At 35.1% G+C, this 23,811-nt stretch overlaps 2 protein-coding genes and 1 non-coding gene across 10 annotated transcripts in view; all 3 read left to right on the top strand.

The window, feature by feature from the left end:
* Positions 1–534: 534 nt before the first annotated feature.
* Trnah-gug (transfer RNA histidin (anticodon GUG)) lies at positions 535–610 on the top strand. The gene has a single exon. It is a non-coding gene; the product is annotated as a tRNA-His (tRNA).
* Positions 611–2,347: 1,737 nt separating this feature from the next.
* Positions 2,348–15,863, top strand: LOC128245676 (uncharacterized). Of its 5 annotated transcripts, none has more exons than XM_052963895.1 (9): positions 2,348–2,482; positions 6,251–6,391; positions 7,219–7,377; positions 7,915–8,043; positions 8,746–8,837; positions 9,552–9,663; positions 11,410–11,497; positions 12,273–12,385; positions 13,635–15,863. In XM_052963895.1, exons 2-9 carry the CDS (start codon positions 6,257–6,259, stop codon positions 13,713–13,715), a joined length of 909 nt encoding a protein of 302 aa, XP_052819855.1. In that variant the 5' UTR covers positions 2,348–2,482; positions 6,251–6,256; the 3' UTR covers positions 13,716–15,863. The 5 variants fall into 5 exon arrangements, 4 of the variants coding, with proteins under 4 accessions (XP_052819855.1, XP_052819856.1, XP_052819857.1 ...); XR_008263214.1 differs by having other exon boundaries at positions 2,366–2,471; positions 11,410–11,510; positions 13,635–13,656; XM_052963896.1 differs by having other exon boundaries at positions 2,366–2,471.
* A 6,147-nt stretch (positions 15,864–22,010) lies between these two features.
* The window catches only part of LOC128202743 (forkhead box protein J2-like), a 28,694-nt gene continuing 26,893 nt past the window's right edge, over positions 22,011–23,811 (top strand). For all 4 annotated transcript variants that reach the window (XM_052903845.1, XM_052903844.1, XM_052903843.1 and 1 more), the window contains exons 1-3: positions 22,011–22,357; positions 23,097–23,171; positions 23,586–23,663. In XM_052903845.1, coding sequence (XP_052759805.1) covers positions 22,013–22,357; positions 23,097–23,171; positions 23,586–23,663 — 498 coding nt within the window. In that variant the 5' untranslated portion in view covers positions 22,011–22,012. The remainder of the gene's footprint in view (positions 22,358–23,096; positions 23,172–23,585; positions 23,664–23,811) is intronic.

Below are 23,811 nucleotides of genomic sequence, written 5' to 3'. Positions count from 1 at the left end.
GATAGTTTTTCACAGGTAATGAAGCTAACATTTAAAGCTACATTAACAATTAAAAATATTGCTTTCAAATAATTGTACTGTACATCGTAATTAAAACCGTGATATATTTCACATATTTTCAACAAACCAGTAAAAAACAACTCAATTCATTTCATTGAAATGCAATCCCCCCCCCCCCCCCAAAAAAAAAAAACAACAACAAAAAACAAAAAAAACCAGACAAACATCCGTCTATTCTTACACTATAAGGAGTATATAAAATAAATTTTACATAATATGTCTTGAAAAATCTTAAATATCAAAACTTTTTTTTTCATGTGTTTTCCTTCTTTGTCTATATGGTCAGCAATTGGTCAGCAACTCTCTTTTATTTCTATATGGTCAGCTAATCGGTCAGCAGTTTAGTATTGACCAAAATTGACCATTCCGGACCAACGGAAATTTCCGTACCGGTCCGGAAATAGTTCGGAAGTCTTCAGAATTTCGATTGTGTATAAAATGAAAGACTGGCCAAACCGGACCATTTCCGTGTCCGCCCGGTTAGCTCAATCGGTAGAGCGTTGGACTGTGAATCGGACAACCCGGGTTCGATTCCCGGGCGGACCAGGTTACTTCTGTTGTGATTAGTTATGAAATCCTTTCTACGACTATTCGCACTGTACCACTGCCCCTGGCAGGTACAGAAGTTATCAGTTCCTTGCAGAGGTGAAGGCACCTAGTACTGGTTAACCGCGTGATAGTCTGCCCAGGATAGGTGTGCGGACGTTGAACTGTCACTCTGGGACCCTTCAATGTGCTCACGCCGGGACCCGGAGTATAAACTACTAACACCACCACCACCACCGCACCATTTCCGTACCAAATCATAAAAATAACAACAACAAACAACAATTAACATATAATTGAATATAAGTATTAACTGTATATAATACATACGTTGCATATAATACTTGATAATGTTTGGAAAGACACGGAGTGAACAATATACTCATTAAAAAGAAACCCGTACAGAGAAAGGTACATCAAAATAGCTCAAATAAATCAGGGACCAATAATTAATTTATTCTCTCAGAATAAATGTACATGTCAAACAATAACTCGGCAGTAACACGTAAATTACTTGACTTCATATCACGCAACCACTTCATTAAAAATAGTAAAAACCGTTTGAATTTGTCTCTTTTGTACATTATAAAATATTTATAATCATTATCTGAAACCGATGTTGGATCATATGTAATTAGCAAACATGAAACGGGGACATTTGCTGCACACTGTTAAAAGGTTTTGTTTACAAATTGTATTCGAATTATAAAATGCACTTCAGAAAACAATTCATATTTTAATACACCTTTCAGGTCGGCCAGTCTTTTATACTCGATTTCAGTATGATCAGATATATATAAAATGAACAAAATGAGAAATTTCGATCATTTGCATATTCTATGACTTGAATAATCTTCGTTATTTCATTCAGGTACCCGGGTACCAACGGGTAAATGACGAGTGGGATATCGGATGCAAAATGCCTACACCGTCATTTCCCGGATGGCATTTTTTGCCTAATTGTTGTACAGATAGATAGATTTATTTCAGTAAGGAATGCACATACATGGACATTTAAAATAAACAACATGTATAGTAAATAACATTATACATACATGATATTATCAATAGCCATGACAGGCACACCGAACCAAGGATGACACAAAAAAGAGAAACTCTTATTTCCATTGTGGTCCTTTGTTTTGGTGGCTTGGCATAGGGAGGCATTGCATATTTAAGTAATAATATATAGCTGTAATCGAAATTGCACAGATATAATAAAGTTGAGGATGTTAAATTTAATTATCACAATATAGTATGAATATGACAGTATGTAGTACTTATAAAATGCGAGGTTAAGTTAAAATAGTTAAAATAGTTCCTTTACTGAAAATCTTTGAATATATAAATAATAAAAGACAACAACTTTTAATAGCATAACTTATTATGCCAAATTGTCTAAAAAAAAATTCTTTAATAGCAATTTTAAAACAGGTAATTTCTTAGTCTTTGCGATACAAGATGGCAACTTAATTTTGTTCCATAAGGAAATACCAGAAAAGAAAAGATCATAAACAGGAAAGGATAAAATCATAAACCAAAACATTGAAGTCGAAGCTCAATCAAATGATCTGTTTCAGCCAGTCTTTATACACAATCAAAATTCTGAAGATTCCGGCAAGTCTTTTATACCCGTCTTTCTTTTCCGGATCGGTACGGAGGATTCCGTTGGTCCGGTCCTGTCAGTCTTTTATACCCAACCCTTACGGTGTTTATTGGTACGAGGATTATTTTACTGCAACACCGCCCTAAAGTAAACAACTTCCACGAACAACTGCAACAAATTCAGTCCATGTTTTTACGACATGACATGAGTTAACAGAGATATTTACAAACTGTCGAATTAGTGCTGCATCGTTCCCACAGTGCGATCATTGTAAATAGTAGTTACTTTCAAATGCCGCATACATGCTTATTTCCACAGTGGGTCGTATTTTGGATTTTACTGTATCCCGGAACAACCCGTTTTCGACCGCCTAAGGATTATTTACATTTCAATCATAAATAAGTGATAATAAAAGATAAATGTTTGTGTGCACCATTTAAAGCAATCATTCATCTTTCAAAAAACAAAAAAATAAAATATGTTTCAATCGTCTGTTGTTTACATTTTGAATCCAAAATGGGGTCTGTCACATGTTATATTTGACCTAGATACAACCTGTTTTCGACCATGAAGTTTAACTATACTTCACAACAAAAGTTTGTGCACAATATTTTTTTCATTTTAATTTGTATAACTTGTTTAAACTGTTTATTTTATTTTAAAAAAAGTAATTAAATATTTACATATTTGTCATACAGTCACTATTTAGCTACTTATCACCAGAAGAATGGGAAAGGAATGCATCATCCCTTCTAATGGCTTTCACATGGGTACAAAATGATCAATTCACCCATCATGAACCCTGTTATCACTGGTCCAACTCTGAATAAGCCTCATATGACCTGCCTAGGCTGCAATATGTATACTTTTATGATAACTGAGAGCCCAATTGCAATTCAATATAGTTACATGTAGATAAATTTCATTAATTTTAGAATAAGCAACATACCATATTTTGATGTGCTTTTAATGTTGTGCACTATACTTAGAAAACGATAGGGCATAGGTTTTAGGCTTTGTTAGATATGTAAAATCTGGCAAACAAAAATAACACGATTTAAAAAGAAGTATTTTACATGTGAAATCATTTTAAATGAAGGGTTTAATTTGGCATTATTTAAAATTTGACTTATTGATGTTGTTTCAAGTAAAACTGAAGTTTTTTTAACACTAGCATTCCCATTATTTTTCAAATGAAGTTTTCTGATAATTCTACTGCTATGGTTAACAATTGGAGCTTATTTGTACCTGAAGTGACGCAAAATAGAAGTGTTTTACCTATTTTCAGGGGGCGGTCGAAAATAGGTTGTGGTCTAAAATAGGTTGTTCCGGGATATTTGTAATAATTGACAACATATCAATCCACGAAATAATCTTAAATGACTTTCATAAATATATGTCTTTATATGAATTTACTAGGGATGCAAACGAATGGCAAAAGTGATATTCGAATATTCGGTAATTCTTTCGATCGAATATTCGAATATTCGAACACCAAAATGAACCTTTAAGAATTGTAGTAAACTATTATTATTCACTAACGTAATAGTGGGGGCCCTGTTACCCTTCCTGGTCGTATTCGGTACACGCGACGGACCATTATTGTTCCACAAATTAGCCTCTGAATTTCCCCATTTTCAAAATATATCCCAAGAAAAAGCGATATATCTTTGAAAAAAAACAAAACCTCTGCGTTCATTTTTGTAAACAATGCAATATAAGATCAGGGAATTGCGTTTCTCCCGGTTAAATGACGATATGTGCCAACGTGGGACTTGCAGCCTCGTTCTGGGATTGATATTTACGAAATATATTTATAGAAAATGACACCATGACTTAACGTCGCTTTTGCCTTAGGTATTGTACAACAATACAGGACATATATCCTTAAACGTTAAACCATACAGTTAATTTTTGTAGGTATTGTACAACAATACAGGACATATATCCTTAAACGTTAAACCATACAGTTAATTTTTGTACGCAAGAGCGTTATATTGAAAACATGGAAACAGTTTAAAGCACATGTCCTTCATATCATCAAGGCGATTTGAGCAATATCGCCAAGCTTGATAAGCAATGAAGACAAAACATTGGTATAAAGGCCGATCTCTTAAACTCTTAATTGGCATGGTCATTTAAATGTACCCAAAATAATTGGAATGTGTTTTATGTCACTTGTCTAACAGCCAGTAAATGCAAAATTACGGGGACTGTTTATAGTTCCCGGCGATATGACGCGTGTATAGTGTCATCAAGTTCACACCTATGGCATTAGGGGTCCATCGTTGTAAAAACAAGACAGACGAAGATGACAGTTGTAGGCAAAAAGTTTATTAATTTATTAATTCAACAAAAACATCGAATATTCGAATACCTATTTTGACATTCGAATACCAAACGTTCGATCGAATATTCGAATATTCTAATATCCGTTTGCATCCCTAGAATTTACAGATCTCATTGCAACTTCTATTGAAATAAAATTTGAAAATTTATGCTGTTTTCATTGTATTTAAGATGAAAAATTAACTAAAATAAAATTAAGGGACCTAAAAGTCAAGGGTCAATATTTTTATGGGGCCGAAATGGCCGAACCGAAATGTCTTAGCGGCCAATTTGGTAAGGGACCTATTTGTCTCACTCTCTTTTTTCACAAGCATGGTAAAAACATTTATTTGCACATTGATGGATTTGATGAATAGAAATTCATTATTGTAGAGCATGATCGTGAAGATAAATGACTTCTGGAGCAAAAGATACCACAGTATGTTGTTTTTTGTGCCGAATTCAGTCTTCAAACAATGTGCTACATGTATAGGTCTTGGACTGGCTCGTTTCCACACATAAGTAATTTAAAGCTATAAGTATCAGAAGTATCAGGTACAATTTTTTATAATTAATTAATAATAATATTGATTTTTTGTGGATGGAATGATGATCATTGACTTTGAGCATGGTCACAACACATGGTCACAACACATTAAAGTCAATAAAACATTTAATTTCCAAAACAGAAATCACTCAGTAACTATGTTCTATTTATGATGTGCATTTTAACAATTAAACAATGAGTTGAAATTCATTATATGTGTTCAGTCTATCTATGATAAAAAATGGTCATTGTATAATGTAGTCCTTCTTCCATTTTTAGCTCGACTATTCGAAGAATAGGTGGGCTATACTTCTCGCCCCAGCGTGGGCGTGGGCGTCCGGTTAAAGTTTTAGGGAAAGTTGGGATTTTCAGTTATAAGTCCAATACCCTACATTCAATTGACTTAATACTTCATGCAGTTGTTCAGGGCCATCACATGATGAGCTTAGATAACTCCATATTATTCATTACACAGATTATGGCCCCTGATTGACTATGGAACTTAGGTTAAAGTTTTAGGGCAAGTTGGAATATTTATTAATAATTTCTATATCCTTAGTTCAATTGACTTAATACTTCAAGTTCAAGTTGGGACTTTAATAAAAAAAACTTCTATACCGTCATTAAATGCACTTAATAAAATTCAAAATTATTTACGACCATCTTACAACAAGAAACATAACTCCGTTTTAAGCCTAAATACAAATTATGGTCCTTGATTTAAAAAAAATTATATATATATTATTTTTTTTTAATTTCCTTTGAAAGGCATATTTGTATATTCGTAACCACATTTTCATAATGGGAAATCAATTTATTTGAATGACTTGCGTCATTGTTTGGGCGGGCTGGTGGGAGGGCAGCATCAAAGTCACCTTATGTATCGAATAAATTTAGTTAGGTTTGACATAAAGAGACCAAACTTGGTATTATTACATTGTTATTGTATTCTAAGTCAAAGCAGCGTAGTCGAGTGCGCTGTCTTACGACGGCTCTTGTATATCTTGAAGAGCATAGTCACCCGGACAGCATTACTGCAGCTTTCAAGGGATTCACATTCTAGGTCTGACAACATCACCCTTATTCCACTAGTTCATGAGTAGTCGTTCTTATATCAGTATCATTTTAAAGCTATTTACACCGTGTCCATGTTTGTTTTACAGGCAAAGATGACTCAGTTTTCAGTGGAAAAGAGACATCAAGCGAAGGGGAAAGGATGTGTGGTTGTGGAATCATTTCAGGAATGTCAACAAGAAAATGAATTTTCAAAAGCAAATGTCACATCCCTCATCAACTCTTACCCAGTAAGAAATTTTCAATATCATTTTCATGTTCTGATAAATCTTTAAGGCTTAAATATTACATATTATATGCTGTTTGTGACAACATGTTGTTGCAGACAAATTCATTGAAAAAAAAAAAGAATAAAAAATATAATGCTACTGACCTATATTTTAAATATTATTTTCAAAATTAATTCCAAATGAACATTGACTTTTACATTATAAGTTCTTCCTCTAGTCTGGCGTGCTATTGTATATGTATGCTTTATTTTGGAATTAAATAAATAAGTAATGATAGCCAAGATATGGAAATGTCTCAATTACATTTCAAGGCAGGTGAGTTGGTAAATGAAGGCGAATGGCAATTCACTTTTAGCTTGACTATTCAAACAATAAGGAGAGTTATACAACCATTCCTAGCATCACTGTCTCTCTCGGTGTCACACCTTGGTTAAGTTTTTTTTTATGTAACCACCTATAAGTCATTATTTCAGCAAATGCATCAATTCTATCATTGAAATGTTAGATATGTATTTCCCAACTATCAAACCTGCTTAATTAATCAAGTTAGATAACACTAATATGAATATAATGCAAATTATGGGCCTTTATTATTCTACTCATATATTGCATTGAAATTGGACACACAGGTGTCTAGTTCATGTTAAAGAAAAATATACCCACTCTTGCACATAGTGGTCAGAAATTGCCTCAGCGAGAGCAATATTTGATAAGCATAATATACCGTAGAGAGCTGAAATTTCTACCTTCTTTACCCTGTGTGTAGGAGTGTACGGGTAGTAATTTGCTAATATAGGTTTATTCAAACACCTTATCTTTTATTCAAGTTGAAACTGATGATCCCATCACATGCCAGCGAAAACAACAGTATATGGGTGTATCCAGTCACGTTTGGCGGAGGGCTTGTTGGAGGAGATGGTATTGAGATGACCTTCCATGTGAAACCTCACTGTTGTGCAGTAATAACTGGTCAGGAATCTACAAAGGTTTGTAAGTTAAACTCTGCCTAGTAAAACACTGAGTTTTAAACTTTGATTGGTGAGATGGCTGCCATCGTTTGAAGATTGCTGTACTTAACTGAAACCATAACAGCTTATCTGCTAATGCTTAGTGGGTAATATAATAACAATTTTTGATATGTTTAGAGATTATACAAACAAGTTGACTAGTGTCACACTTACATGTCAGTTAGATATAACTTGCCAACACTATCAAATGGCTTGATGGGACTGATTCTTAGATTCTTAGTTTTAAGGTCAAAGTTGTTTAAAGAGGTCGAACTACACTGTGTCTGGATTGTCTGATTTTAACATAGAAAAAACTTGGCACATTGATTCAAAAGGTTTAATTATGTGCATCCTTAGAACACAACTTTAGGTCAGATCTGAAGTTCAAAAGATGCTGCATTAGTTTTACAGAACAGAACTCAACAGCTCAATATCTTAAAACATGTACATGTTGCCATGTAATCCAGAGTTTATTTCTGAGTAACAATATGTATTGTGAACGATATTTATTCTAAGGTTTACCATTGTGAAGATGCCTTAACGACAAAACAGACAACTAGGGGTACAGTAGAAGACCATGCCCTACTGTGTGTAATGTCAGATCCTGTTGTCTGCTACAGAAACTCGACATTCTCTCAGAAGCAGGTAAAGGCATACTTAGTTTGGGAAAGTTTTGACAACGGTTTATAATTAAATAACAAAGCAGACCACCAAGGGAATTTTATAAGGTTATGTCTGGCTCTGTGCTCTGTCAGATCCTGTTGTCTGCTTCAGAAACTCGACATTCTCTCAGAAGCAGGTAAGGGCATTCTTAGCTTTTGGAAAGTTTGACAAAGGTTTAATAGCAAAGCAGACGACCATGGGACCTGTAGAAGACTATGCACTGCTGTGTTTTGTCAAATTTTGTGAACTGCTACATGAACATAGCATATTTTAAAAACTTGGGACACACTTAGCTTTGGAAAGATATATTTATTCTGATATTTATTATTCCCCGCCAATTGAACAAATGCGCTTTTTAATTCCAAAATAGGGATATACTGTAAAACTTTGCTGTAAAACAAAATAATGTGCCAATTGCTTTTTTGAAGTTAACAACATTGTTAATGACATCATTATTAACTTTTAAAGAGAAAAATACAATATCAAAAATACTTTCAAATAATGTTTACTATGTGGTCATATATTTGAATAGAACAAACTCAGCTAAAACAATTGCCTATGTTTTTCCAAGAGGTACTGAAGATATATAAATCTCCGGGATTAGTAAATATTTGAAAGTCAACAATTATGCCATTCACACAATATGATTTTTCTGAACAATTGTCCCAAACTTTTTCCCATCAGGACTTCCAGATGACATCAGAGGGCAGCTTAGTTTACCTAGACTGGGTGATTGGAGGGAGGGCGGCTCTAAATGAACTCTGGCAGCTTACAAGGTAAGACTTTACAGTGTGTTTTAGGGACGGAAGGTTGAAATGTCTTTTTTTAACCAATTTTTATTTTAATATTACTTTAACACATCAAACATGACAATGTTGATGTATACAATTTGATAGAAAATATGATGAAAAAAACAAAATCAAACAAGGTAACTACTTGCCCATAACAGGTTCCAAATATCTTTAATAAAGAATTAAGTAAAAATAATTATTCTTAGTCTCTCATCTGTTATCATAAGATTAAATTTAAGCATACAGTGTATAATACTGTTTTAATAAAATGTTTGTATTGTTATACCTGGTAGAAGTAGGTTAGATGACATTTGTAATCATTTCTGTAACAGGTTAAGATCTTAGTTACCATTGATGGGAACTCTTTGTGGTAGTTTTTATGGCTAATAGACTTTCTTTTAAATGCTGATATTTTCACTGTTCTTACGCAACTTGGTTCCTATCATATTGTTTAATGAAGTTATCATGGCATTCAATATACCAGGTTAAAAATGTTTAAAATGACCTTTCCAAAATGATGTTATGTTTCTCAGGCTATGTTCCTATTAACGCCATTTAGAATATTTCTTTTCTTAAATTCAAGCATTAAAGAAACAAAAATATTGATGAATTTCTGTGTAAGATCATAATTTATTAACTGGTAATAACAAAAAGAAATGTTCCTTTAAATTGGCTTTCAATGCATTTAAACTATTTCAGTTATGAGAACCGTACAGATGTTTACATAGATGGGGAGTTGGTGTACCGAGATAATTTCATTCTTCAAGACACGCCCACTGTTTCCATGGTGACTGCCATGAAAAATATGCAGGTTTCAAATAATTTTATAATTCTTTAATGAATGTCTCACACCTTTGTCTTGGTGGATGCTTATTTCACATGTTGCCGGTATTGTATTTTTTAAAATAATCTGGATGCAAAGTCAATTTTTCAGCTTTTCTGTTGTTTTGTTAGAGTCATTGATGTTTGTACAATTAACCCTTGCAGGCCGTCAACCAATTCCTATATTTTCCTATATTTTTTAGAAATTTCCTATATTTTTCAAAACCTCCTATATTTCCCTATATTTTGGATTTTTTTCCTATATTTTTCTTAAAAAAGTGGTTCTGGGATATGTTGCAAATCATTCAAAGAATTGATACTGCCTTTAGATATTGTTTATTTACATTTTAAGACTGTCTTTATCCTCCAAACCAACACCATCATTCAGAATTGCTGTTGTACACCCTTGGTTTATTCATCTGGACACCTTTGATGAAGAGTATGCCGGACATCAAATCTTAAAGGTGTCCACTTTGATGACCACAGTTGTGTTGCTGCAGCATAGTCTGCCTTGATGGAGAGGTTTAACAGGGCTGTACTCCTTTTGATGAAATAGCAAAAAACACCCCATGAATTTGTAATCGATGTGTACAATGCATTGAAACTTAATAACTGAAGTACCACATAGTTTACAATCAATTTATTTTTCAGCAGTATTTTTAATATTTTTCCATTAAAAAGGATTACTAGGTATGTCTACCTAGTAGAGTCCATTCCTTATGCGTTATTTGCTAGTCGATGTTATCACTTGATATTACCAAGTAAGGTATATAGCTGAAATATTTCAACCATTAAGGGTAAGCCTTCATAGCAAAGTGGATACAACACTGGACTGCAATTTTGGCGACCCCGGTTCGAAACCGGTCTCTCCGACTCGATTTTTTTTACATTTTGGATTTTTTTTACAATTATGATATCGAAGACTAAAATATTTTTACTAAATAATTGTCCTAAGATTTGTTACTGAAAAATACTTTTTTGGTCCCAATCTGGTGTACAGTCCCTTTAAGGAATGTGGGTTAAGTGAAACACCAATTTTATGATTATAGCCAATAAACAAGTAAGTACATGTCCACTTACATACCTCTTTATGTTGATTTTTCAACCTTAAAATTCCTATATTTTGCCCAGAAAAATCCAAAACCTCCTATATTTTTGGACAAAACTTCCTATTTTTTTCCTATATTTTCATTAAAACTTGGTTGACGGCCTGTCCTTGGCAAGGGCTTGGTGGTGCGTAAGCTTATTCATACTAACACTTGGGCCTTGCCCATTCGGCGAGTGCTCCGATAAGATTGTTTGTCCTTTAGGTTTTAGGAGCACTGTGGACAGACAAAATGTAACCCTGGTTATAGCTACACTGGTTCTTAAATTGCACCAGTCTTAAGCACTGTCACAAGGGACCTCCACTTAACGTCCCTCCCAGAAAACGATGGTTTTTTTTAATGGTGCGGCATGGAATCGTACTCACGACCCCATTGACAGTCATGTGTTTTATCTGTTATCACTAGACCACGAAATCAGCCACAAGGCTTATCTAGTTGAGATATTCATATCAAATTTAGTATGCATGTTTCATGTGACAATACGTTGATGTGTAGCAAGGGATATAACTCTAGTATGCCACTTGATTGACTGAAAAAACCCAGATTATTGTTGTAATCCATATGTGAATGAGTGATGCTATTTGTTTAAAGTTGTTTTATTCTTACCTTATGTTATTTTCAAATTCCAGGTTCTGGGATCCTGTATTATCATTGGCAAGCAGATGGAAACCATAGCAACCAAACTAAACACCAGATTTGGCATGAAGAAATCCATAGGTACTTGGAATTGGTATGGTGGTGGTTTTTGCTGTAAACTTTTGATAGTTATACAATATTTATGACCCTTTTTGAAAAAAGGGTAGATAGGTTTGCAAATGTTGGTTTGTATTGTCGGATGGGAGACCAAGTTGCAGTTGTCCGCACCTAGAACCATTAAACTTCAGCAGTAGTTTGCCCTGGTCAAGTTGATGACCCCTGTGGTTTGGGAGGTCATTAGGTTAAAGATCAAGTTCATGGTCAGTCTCATGGAAACTGACTGCAGTTCAAAGTTTTAAATGTTTGTCCTCACTTTCACTAATTACACTCATTTATAATCAATGCATTCTTTCTAGAAAAACAAACCTTTATTCAAATGTCCACATGCTTCTGGCAGAGTGGCCCATAGACGGCATAATATTGACAAACATCTCTTGTTCTATTCATAGATTATCTTGAAGTAGTTTATGGTTATATTGTATAAAAAATCTCTTATTCTAACATTCATCTCTAATAACGCTTTATACTAATAACTTGGAAAAACAATAGCACAGTTGAAAAAAAAATCTTTTTATGTAATGTGCAAACCGTTTTTATGCTTTAGTAACTTTAATAACCATGTTTTTCTTTGTCAAATCTTACATTTCGTTATTCAGTGTCAGAACTTCCAACTCTGCAACTACTTTGTATTAAAGGCGTTGTAAAGATAACACAATGTAATCCTAAGCTTCTATGTCAGAATGTTAAATTATCTTGCTAAACCATATCTATTGTGTCTTATCTTGTTTAATCTTAGGTGAGAAATATGACCAAGAGATCGTAGTCAGTGTGAGTCCTTTACGTTACTCTGTTGCTATGGAAACAGTTCCTGGCGTCTACATCCGCTTTATGACGGTATCTTCATCCAAGGTTAGAAGTACAGTTTGTCAAATTCTAATTTGCAGCGTTATTTTAATAACGTTAGTGACTTGCTTCCAGATTTTATGTTTGCATCATTTTTGCATCACAAGATTGTTCAAAATGAGTGTTTTGACTACTTTTATGAAAAAACACCAACCAGCAACAGGCAGATGTTCCTTTAAACGGATCCTGTAATTTTTGTAAAGCTTGCTTGTGTTGAGCTCATTGTCAAGCCTGCTTAAGGTCGAGCCCACTTGCAGTGAGCTTGGCATAGTTGTCACAATGGGGCTTAGTGTATGTGCGAGCTTCAGCAAATTTTGCCTTGTTTGTGCTGTAACTGCATTGTGGGATTTTAAAATAGCTTTGCACAATAGTTCATCTTCAGAAGACGGCATTTCAGGTGCAAGACCAATATCTGTAAGTCAAAGGTCACACTCAAGGGTCATTGGTGACAATCCCTTGTATTTTGACTTGTCCAGGCTGATACTTGGCCTTGCATGGTGGATTTAAAACAAATACCTTTAAATAAGTGTTCTAAATTGCAAGACACAGTGACATTTGATAGACCTATTTCTGTAGGTCAAAGGTCAAGGTTACACTCAGTTTGAATTTATGAAATACGGTTTTGTTTTTTTGGCTTGTTTAACATAATTGTCTTAAGTAGTCATCAACTTTCCAGCAATTCCTTTTAGAGGTCAAAGAGAAAACTTTCTCAGAACTGTTCCATTATTGTTACATTGGTGGGCTGGACATTGTTAATATTTTGCTGACAAACACCTAGTTTAAAAGTAGTTATTAACATTTAAGAAATTTTTGATGACCTTTTTCTTTTGAAAATTATTATGTTCACATTTCACATGAAATAATCTTTTTTCCGATGTCTGACCCTATAAAATGTGAACCAGTCCCTTTATGTGGATAATAACAAAGTTGAAGTATTGTGATAGTATTGGTGGTGTCCACTGCTGTTATTCTTGCCTTGCGAAAACTTTAAATGTTGACATATTGGCAATGTCACATGTGTGTAGCTGCTAGCAGAGAGTAAAATATTGATCAGCATTTTTCTTGACTTAAATATTTTTTGAGGTATTCCTCTTGCCTTTTTCTACTGGGAAACATGCGATGCTGTTGTTATTGCGTAATCATTTTGAAATATTATTATTAATTCTGTTTGCATTAAGAGTTTCAATCTCATGTCTCATTGCATACACATTTATATCTGTCCAATGCTTGACTCAACTTGTTACACTATTTTCAGGCGTACAAGTCCGTGGTGTCCGTAATTGCCGAAGAACTGAGGACTCTGATTGGTGGAAATCCGTTTGAAGGGAAATACTGAGCAATATAACTGACATGCAATAATCAGCAACATTCCACATACTGAAAAATACTACGGCCTTAAAGGAAGCATAATATCTACATTGTATTGTAGTTTAAAAAATAAGGCATTTTTGCTATACTGTCATTTCAATTTCTGTTTCCTGTGGGTGATTGTATTAATTAGAAGGCATTTTACTACCATACTGCCATTTAATTACACCACATGTGTACTGTGGGTACGTATAATGGTGAAAATTAGAAGGCATTTGACTAATACTGCCATTTAATTACACCACATGTGTACTGTGGGTACCTATGATGGTATGAATTAGAAAGCATTTGACTAATACTGCCATTTAATTACACCACGTGTACTGTGGGTACCTATGATGGTATGAATTAGAAGGCATTTGACTAATACTGCCAATTAATTACACCACATGTGTACTGTGGATACCTATGATGGTATTAACTAAAAGGCATTTTACTATATTGCAATTCAACTATGCCTCATGTGAACTTTGTGTGCCTATAATGGTGTGAATTAGAAGGCATTTTACTATTCTACCATTGAATTATGCTACATGAGATCTATGGATGCCTATGATAGTGTAAATTAGAAGGCATTTCACCATACTGCCATTTAATTATGCTACATGGGTACTTAAGGCATTTTATTCAACTATTCTACAAATATTTGCAATTAACTATAACTGTGTTCATACATTAACAGTTTTTTTCTGTTGCTTTTACACACATTTTTTTATATTTTATATGTTGTTTAGATAAAGCATATATCAAGCATTTTATTATGTTACTCATTTTAAAGAAGTCTATTTGTATACATGTATACTGTTAAAAGCAATGATATTAAATTTTGAATGTTGAAATTGTGATTTTTTTGCGCTTTGTGCAGATATGTTTGAAGCCAATTTTGATAATGTATAATGTTAAAAATCAATCATGTGTTTTAGTTCTGGAACGAAAAATTGAAAGCATGTGCTTAAATCTTCACTCTCTAAGATTGACTGTTTTTACAACTTTTTATTTTCTTGTCTTGGAATCAGCCAAAGTTTGCTAAATGTCTAAAAATTGGTGATATAAGACTGTTGATAAAAGATCTGATCACAGTTTTTAATATTTTTATAAAATCAGCTGATTTTGGTATCAATGCTTTCTTTTCAGTCATATAAGATAGATCACAATAAAACAGATCTCAATCGTGTAGAAAAAAACTGCCGAAAATTTCACTTTTCATTAATTCATTAGTAATGCTTTTAGCCTTAAAACATCAGTTATGGAACGTAAATATGAAAAACTGAGATATAATTTTTGTCAGCAATCTGGTATCACTGGTTTTCCGACCTTTATGTGAAAATAGGCAAGCTTCCAAGACAAAAACATTGTTGAAAGGGTCAATCTTTGTGAGTGTCCCTTTACAATTGTTTGAACATTTGTCTTAAATAGAAAGATAATTTCACATCATTTTCCCACAGATGGTATCTATTACATAACCCATGAATCCTTAGTAGCCTGTTACTTTTCACTTTATAAGTTAATTTTGCATCATTTTCCCTCAGATTGTATCTATTACATAACCCATGAATCCTTAGTAAACCCGTTTCTTGCCACTTACGTAAATCAAATTTAAACTTTCCTATTCAAACTGTCTGTTTGACTGAACACATGTTTAAAATATTCATTGAACTTTTCTATATTGATCTATATAATATGTTGAGTTTCAAACTTTGATTAAAAGTCAGATTAGATATTAAACCATTATGTTTTCTGAATGATTTTGTTAAACATATTAAAATAGAAGGTAAAGCTATTCTGTTAAAGAACCTTACAAAATATATCTACATACTATCTGACATTATGTTTGATTGTTTTTGTTGAAGCTATTTGTATATTTACATGTTTTATGACAAAATAAACGGATTGTCATAGATCGCCAATTGTAAAAAAAAATAAAAAGAAATATAAAAAAAATCTTCCCATAAAAAGTTGTTAATGTTAATGTTGTCACTAACATTTTGTACTAACTCAGGGAGAAGGAATGTATTTTAGTGATGTTTCCGCTATATGATATGATAACCTCAAAGCTTTAATTCACCTATAATAGAAGATGCATAATATGATATATTTACATTAAATGTGCTTAAGATAAAATGATAATATTTATTTAACAAATAAATAATATTGAAAAAAATTCTGGTTATTACTTGGTTTCTCTTAAATCAAAGATTACAACTTCGTTACAGGCATTCTTATTGTTAAGATTAATCTTAAAATACATTTACCGTTTAATTTGATTTTCAACTAACTTCATCCTTAATTGGAGCATTGGTCTAATTTGGAGACGGGCAAACTACCCCCTAAAAAGCCCCACAATTTATTGAAGAGGAGGGAAAATCCCCCTTGTGATATATCACTTTCCTTGACGTTTTCAAGATTTTTACCATATACAAGTTGTTTATAACTGCAGAAAAATAAATGTATGTTGCCTTCATATCTGTGACTCCGACCTTGACTGTTGACCCTCATAAGAGAATCAGGTGGCATTTCTGGGTTTAATCAAACCAGCAGCTGGTTAAACTGTGGTAACAACAAGTATTTCCTGAACAGCATCTTCTAATTACTTTTGCTATGACTTTGATCTCGTGAAGTGTTGAAAGAAGTGATCAAATTCACTTCTTTATGGAAACCTCTGAGACCGTCTCTAAGTAAAAACAAAAACATTTCTGAGCCACGCCTCTAAGACCAAGTACTCAATTCTTAGACTGAGCACACATCTCTGAAATCGTCTAGATGAAGCACACATCCCTTGGACCGTCTAGACAGAGCACACATCCCTGGGACCGTCTAGATGGAGCACACAATTCTGAGACCGTCTAGCTGGAGCACATATCTCTGACATCGTCTAGACGGAGCACACATCTCTGGGACTTTCTAGATGGAGCACACATCTCTGTGACTGTCTAGATGGAGCCACATCTCTGAGACCGTCTAGATGGAGCCACATCTCTGGGACTTTCTAGATGGAGCACACATCTCTGTGACTGTCTAGATGGAGCCACAACTCTGGGACCATCTAGATGGAGCCACATCTCTGGGACTGTCTAGATGGAGCCACATCTCTGAGATCGTCTAGATGGAGCCACATCTCTGAGATCATCTAGACGGAGCACACATCTCTGGGACTTTCTAGATGGAGCACACATCTCTGTGACTGTCTAGATGGAGCCACATCTCTGAGATCGTCTAGATGGAGCCACATCTCTGAGACCGCCTAGATGGAGCACACATCTCTGAGACGTCTACATGAAGCACACATCTCTGACACCGTCTAGATGGAGCACACATATGTGATACGGTCTAGATGGAGCACACATATCTGAGACCGTCTAGATGGAGCACACATATCTGAGACCGTCTAGATGGAGCACACATTTCTGAGACCGTCTAGATGGGAGCACACATCTCTGTGACCCTCTAGATGGAGCACTCATTTCTGAGACCCTCTAGATGGAGCACACATCCCTGAGACCCTCTAGATGGAGCAGACATTTCTGAGACCCTCTAGATGGAGCAGACATCCCTGAGACCCTCTAGATGGAGCACACATCCCTGAGACAGTCTATTCGAAACACATCTCTGAGACAGTCTAGATGGAGCACACATCCCTGAGACCGCCTAAATGAAACACACATCTCTGAGACCGTCTAGACGAAACACACATCTGAGACTGTCTAGATGGAGCACACATATCTGAGACTGTCTAGATGGAGCACACATATCTGAGACTGTCTAGATGGAGCACACATATCTGAGACCGCCTTAACGAAACGCACATCTCTGAGACTGTCTAGACGAAACACACATCTCTGAGACCGTCTAGACGAAACACACATCTCTGAGACCGTTTAGACGAAACACATCTCTGAGACCGTCTAGATGGAACACACATCTCTGAGACTGTCTAGACGAAACACACACATCTGAGACCGTCTAGACGAAACACACATCTCTGAGACTGTCTAGACGAAACACACATCTCTGAGACCGTCTAGACGAAACACACATCTCTGAGACCGTCTAGATGGAGCACACACCTTTGAGATGGTCTAGATGGAGCACACATCTCTGAGACCATTTCAGGCTGACCCCACTTCTCTGGTCCGTCTTCGACTAACAATACATATCTGGGACCTTGTATGTGTGAATATGCATTACTATGGTCGTCTTAGTCGGAGCATACATCTCTTGGACCGCTTTAGACTGAGCATTTATCTCTTGGACCGCTTAAGAATGAGCATACATCTCTTGGACCGTTTTAGATTGAGCATACATCTGTTGGACCGTTGTACACTGATCATTCATCTCTTGGACCGCTTTAGACAGAACATACAGCTCTTGGACCGTTTTAGACTGAGCATACATCTCTTGGGCCGTTTTAGACTGATCGTACATCTCTGAACCCGCATTAGACTGTGCATACATCTCTTGGACCGCTTTAGACTAAGCATACATCTCTTGGACCGCTTTAGACGGAGCATACATCTCTTGGACCGCTTTAGACTAAGCATACATCTCTTGGACCGCTTTAGACTGAGCATACATCTCTTGGACCGTTTAAGACAGAGCATACATCCCAGAACCCGCATTAGACTGAGCATACATCTCTTGGACCGTTTTAGACGATCATCGAAGAGATCGTCTAGGACGAAGCACACATCTCTGATACCCTCTGAGGCTGAGCATTCTGTGACTGTCTTAGGCCAAATAGGCGAATACGGATCTCTGAGACCGTTTTAGACTGAGCGCACATCGTTCAGGCGTTCTAAAAACCAAGCACACATCTCTGTTGCCGTCTAAAACCGAATAGTTATCTTTGAAACCGAGCACATGTCTTTGAAACCGAGAACACAACTCTAATGGGACTGTTTTAGACCGAACACAAATCCTTAAGAACGAGCACATATATGTACGACCGAACACAGACCAAAAACACATCCTTAAGATTGAGTAAATATTCTTAGACCTAGTTTACATGACTGAGACCGTTTATGACCAAACACAGAGCACATGCCCCAATTTCTCGAAGCTTCTTCAGCTTAACAGGCTTAAGTGACTTATTTCAATTTAATAGCCCAAATACATACTTAAATTTGATAAATGAAAAATGGTTTATTGTAATTATATTAAACATACTTTCTATCTAAAGTATAAAAAAAATCTTTAAAGAAATTAATATTTTGCAAATTATTGAAAAACAAAAATAGTGAGTTTAGCTTAATCCTGTTAAAAGGGACCTAAGAAGTTTCGAGAAATATGGGAATGATGTCTTTAAGACCGGGGGTTTCTATTACAAAGCCAGCCAATTTAGACTTATTTCCCCATGGTACCCGTCTGTTATGATCCTCCGAAAACACACGCACTAATGCGTGCAAAGCGAATTAACACCACAAAACCTTTGACAATCTTGCGTTTGTTTTATAAATGCAGCCCGGAAACACTGGGATTTGTTAAGAAAACATGCGTCGTGAATAGCTAGCCTTTCATTTTTTTACAAGTTTCAAGTTCCAAGTACAATGCCGCGAGTCTCAGTCGAAATAACCACAGTCGCGAATTTCGGATATAAAATATTATGAATATTATCAAATCACGCTAGTGATAATAGTTACAAAATATTTATTTTAAGTAAAAACATTTTATTTTCTAAATTCGAGCCACAGAAGCTATTAAACGCTCGATAAAGCCAATGGTGTCGCTTTCGTCGATGGATTTCTATGCCTTCAAAACCGGCCTTAATAATATCAATATGACTGCGGAATTAAGTCGCTGGTTCCATCTTATTTTAAAAGGGACTGATCGCTAAGGTTTTGTAAAATGCACTTTTAAACGACGAAATAAACGGTGGCAAATCATTAGGAATGTTAAAAATAAGATACTGACGACATGAACCCTTTCAACAAATGTTGATATATGCTCAAATATTGTCTCTTAGTCCTCGAGTTTGAATAGTGTCAGTAAGGCTTTTTAACCCTTTGCATGCTGGGTAAATTGTCGTCTGCTCAAAAATGTCGTCTGGTTTATTCTAAATTTCTTTCAATTTACTTAAAACTTTGGGGATATATTGACCGAGTGGCAAACAGCTTGGCAATAACTTGCATAAAATTGATATCGTTGCGAACAACATAATGGATCTAACTTACTGATGTATCACATCGCTTACGACGGATATGGATCTTTCGCACTTTTTGCGTGTGTTTTTTTTCCATTTCAAGCTTTACTTCAACGTAAATCCCAGTTAATTGAAAAAAAAATATTACGTCGGTATATGTATCTGTACTAATCACGTGACTTTCACATGCTTAATATACACAATATAACTACACAATGTAACGGGTAAAGCAACAAAATATTGTTTTGTAATGTCGGCCTAGCTCGTACTAGCTCGTATTGACAATTCTAGGCTTGTTTTCTAAAAAAAAGGTTTTTGCCAGTTAAGGGACCAAGTGGTGTCTAGCACCTTAAAAGGTTGAACTGTCCCTTATTTTTTGTAAGGGTCCTTGTAGGCGAGCGGAATTGTTGTCAGATTTCCGAGTTAAAAAAACAACCTTGACTGTACCGGCGTGGATTCACTCCCCTCACTAAAATCAGATTTATTTTTATACTTAAAGTGTACTCTTCTCAGCAAATATCGGCTTCAAAGAGTAAAGTAATAATAATATACACTACCAGCTCGATCCCAGGCCGGGTGGCCCCCACCCCCACCCCACCCCTCTCCCTAAAATCGACCAAGTGTACTTATTATGTCAATATCGTTGAAAAATGTAATAAAATACACTAAAATGCACCATTTCGGACTAAACTAAAAAATTCATCCGGGGGGTGGGGGGGGGGGGGCAAAACCCCATGCACTGCCTAGATTTTTAACTATTAAAACTATGGTTTTGAGGGAGAAGCGGATGTCAAAAGGTTGTTCGGTTCCACTAAGTTAGGCTCCCTCTAACGTGAAATCCTGGATCCGCCACTAATGATTTCTGTTTTAACGTGCATTACCGTGAAAAAATATGGTCCCAAAAACTTAGTCGGCGAGTTCCTTAAAGACTCACAGGCAATTTTCTTTTACGCTCAGTCGATCTTGAATATGTTCTTTTTAAAATTTACATTACTGATCGTATTTTAACACTGATCAACGACCGTTTTGATCAAAATTCCACAGTGTATATTTAATAACGCTGAAAAATGATCCTTTGTGTCAATTTTCAACGGAGTCAACATTTAATGTTACATGTTAATGTACTAGTGCATGCGAACGACACGAAGCTCAACATTCGTGCATGTAAACTCAAATGCTATAAATACTCGTTAGTGAATAGATGAATAGAATGACTGACTGACTGACTGACCGACCGACCGACCGAATGAATAAAATGAATGAATGAATGAATGAATGAACGAACGAACGAACGAACAAACGAACGAAGAAGAATGAACGACCGACCAACCGACCGACCGACTGACTGACTAATTGACTGACTGACAGTGACTGACTGACTAACTGACCGACCGACCAACTAACCGACGGACCGACTGACTGACCGACCGACTGACTGACTGAACGACCGACCGACTGATTGACTATATGACTGAACGACTGACTGAATGAATGAAACTGAATGAATGAATGAATGAATGAATGAATGAATGAATGAATGAATGAATGAATGAACGAAGTACCTTGTAGAGACGTTTGAATCATTGACATATTCTATTATTGCTCTGCTGGAGAGTCGACATAGTTAATGGCCCATGACGTGTACATGTAAATGTACATGCATATAAATTTACGTTTTATATATACCATAAATTCATTCGTGAAATATTGATCGATTGATTATTAATGTTAATGAATATTAATCATTGAATACAAATTTGGTTTTACCCAATTTGAGCATGAATAGATTCAGAAACAAGCAAAAACATGAATTTAATCATGTTCCAGTTCAAATTGTATGTTGAAATTGCGAATGTATATCTAGGACACTTTTCGTTGCTATGTTACTTTGCTGGGGGTCCTAAGTGTTTAGGTATTCATCCGCGTATTAAGTAGTTCTTACTATCTAGATTAAAACTGGAAGTATAGGTTTGTTTAATTAAAGTTCATAATTAAAAAATGACGTTATTTTGAACAAGGATATTTAACAGAATCGTCAAATGTGCCGATTACAGTGTAATTAAGAAGTGCTAATTGGCAAAATACGAGCACCTGACGTCACAGTCATTGGGAATATGTAAACGAACAAAATGGCGGACCTTGAAAGTTCTCTGACAGCAATGGACTGGCTCCCTCGATTAACCGTCGGGGGAGCAATGGCAGGCAGTATTAACAAAGATGGTAGTGTTAATACAAAGACACAGGGTGGGAATATTGCCATGAGAAAGTCTCCACATTCACCTTTGGACACTAATGCGACTCTTGACGAAAACGATGGTGTCACACACAGAGAAGGAAAACCACCATATTCATACGCAAATTTAATAACATTTGCTATTAACAGTTCTAATAAAAAGAAAATGACACTCAGTGAGATTTATCAGTGGATTTGTGATAACTTTCCGTATTATAAAGAGGCGGGCAACGGATGGAAAGTAAGTAACTAAGTGTAGTTCGATTTCAATGTATGTCCGAAATACCATACATTTTCTCAGGTAAATCAATCATTGGCAGGTGTTTCATTAATTAATATTTGATTAATTTATTGTCAGGATTGATTTATGACTTGTCATGGAATTTGCTAAAATGCAACATCTGCTTTGCTATGAGTACAGTACATGATACAGAATACTAATCTGAAAAAGAAACAACAATCAGGAGAACTCGAAAACTACTATTCACAATGCTTTTTATTTGAGTAGTAGATTATAAATATGGTTTGGTACAACTTGACAATGAATTCCTGTTGGACCAAGTAATAGTCCACTTATCATTAAGAAGACTAAAAATAAATGCTTTCTAAGTCGTAAAGTGGAAAATGCCCAGCGGATCCCTTTACACCTAGTGTGCAAGTCCAAGCTTTTAAATGACTCACCTCATATAACCAAAAATTAACTAACCTAAAAATCTGGTAGTTGCCATCTATACTAAATTGAAATTCAGAGGTTCCAATCTGCTGAATGGATTTTTGGCTGTCAGAGCTTTTGGAAATGATTAAATGTGAACCTGAGACCTCAGGGTGTACACCTTTGTAATTGGTAGAATATAGTTTCTTTCATGATGACTTTGTATCCTTAAAAATTTCTTTGATGAATTAATTTCAAATTAAGAATTGCAGAGATGTAATCATGTTGTGATATAAATTATAATTAATTATTATTATTTTATTTTCAGAATTCCATTAGACACAACTTATCACTGAACAAATGCTTTCTCAAAGTTGCTAGATCAAAAGAGGATCCTGGGAAGGTTTGCATGATTTTCATTTTGACATGTAACCTAACACCTTTGTATTTGCATTTTATTTTATGCATGATCTTGTGAGTATTGCGAGTTAATGGTTGATTAGACACAAAAAGTGGTATTAAACTGATTAATTAAAGTAGTGTATTACTAATGTGAATGTTATTGTCTAAATGACACAAATATTCACTAAATTTTATATCAAAATAAGATTTATTTGTCTTTACCGAAAGTTCACATTTTTGGCCAAATTTCACTTTTGAAGGAGCTCTGCCCGATTTCTCTTGAGCCGGGAGACAGTCTGACTTCAACATGTACCTCTTTTTGATGACAACTACACACATAATAACAAGCATAATCATTATATGAATAATAATAATTGTTTAACTTGACAAATGATGAATTGATTATATCTTTCAGGGTTCATACTGGGCAATAGACAGTAATCCACAAGAGGAACCTTTACCTATCAGACAGGCCAGGAAGAGAAAATTCGAGGTATGATGTTATACAATATGAAGATTAATTGAGAAACTTTTGGAATTCTAATAAACTATTAACATCAATTGTTCCGTTTCATTACGCGATAAAAGTCGTAAATTTTATAATCTTATATCTATATGAATGTAACAAATGTGACAAACAT

This window comes from Mya arenaria, chromosome 9 (genome assembly GCF_026914265.1).
Source record: "Mya arenaria isolate MELC-2E11 chromosome 9, ASM2691426v1".
Classification (NCBI taxonomy): domain Eukaryota; kingdom Metazoa; phylum Mollusca; class Bivalvia; order Myida; family Myidae; genus Mya; species Mya arenaria.
The sequence above is the reverse complement of the archived record's forward strand: the minus strand, read 5'-3'. Positions and strand labels throughout refer to the sequence as shown.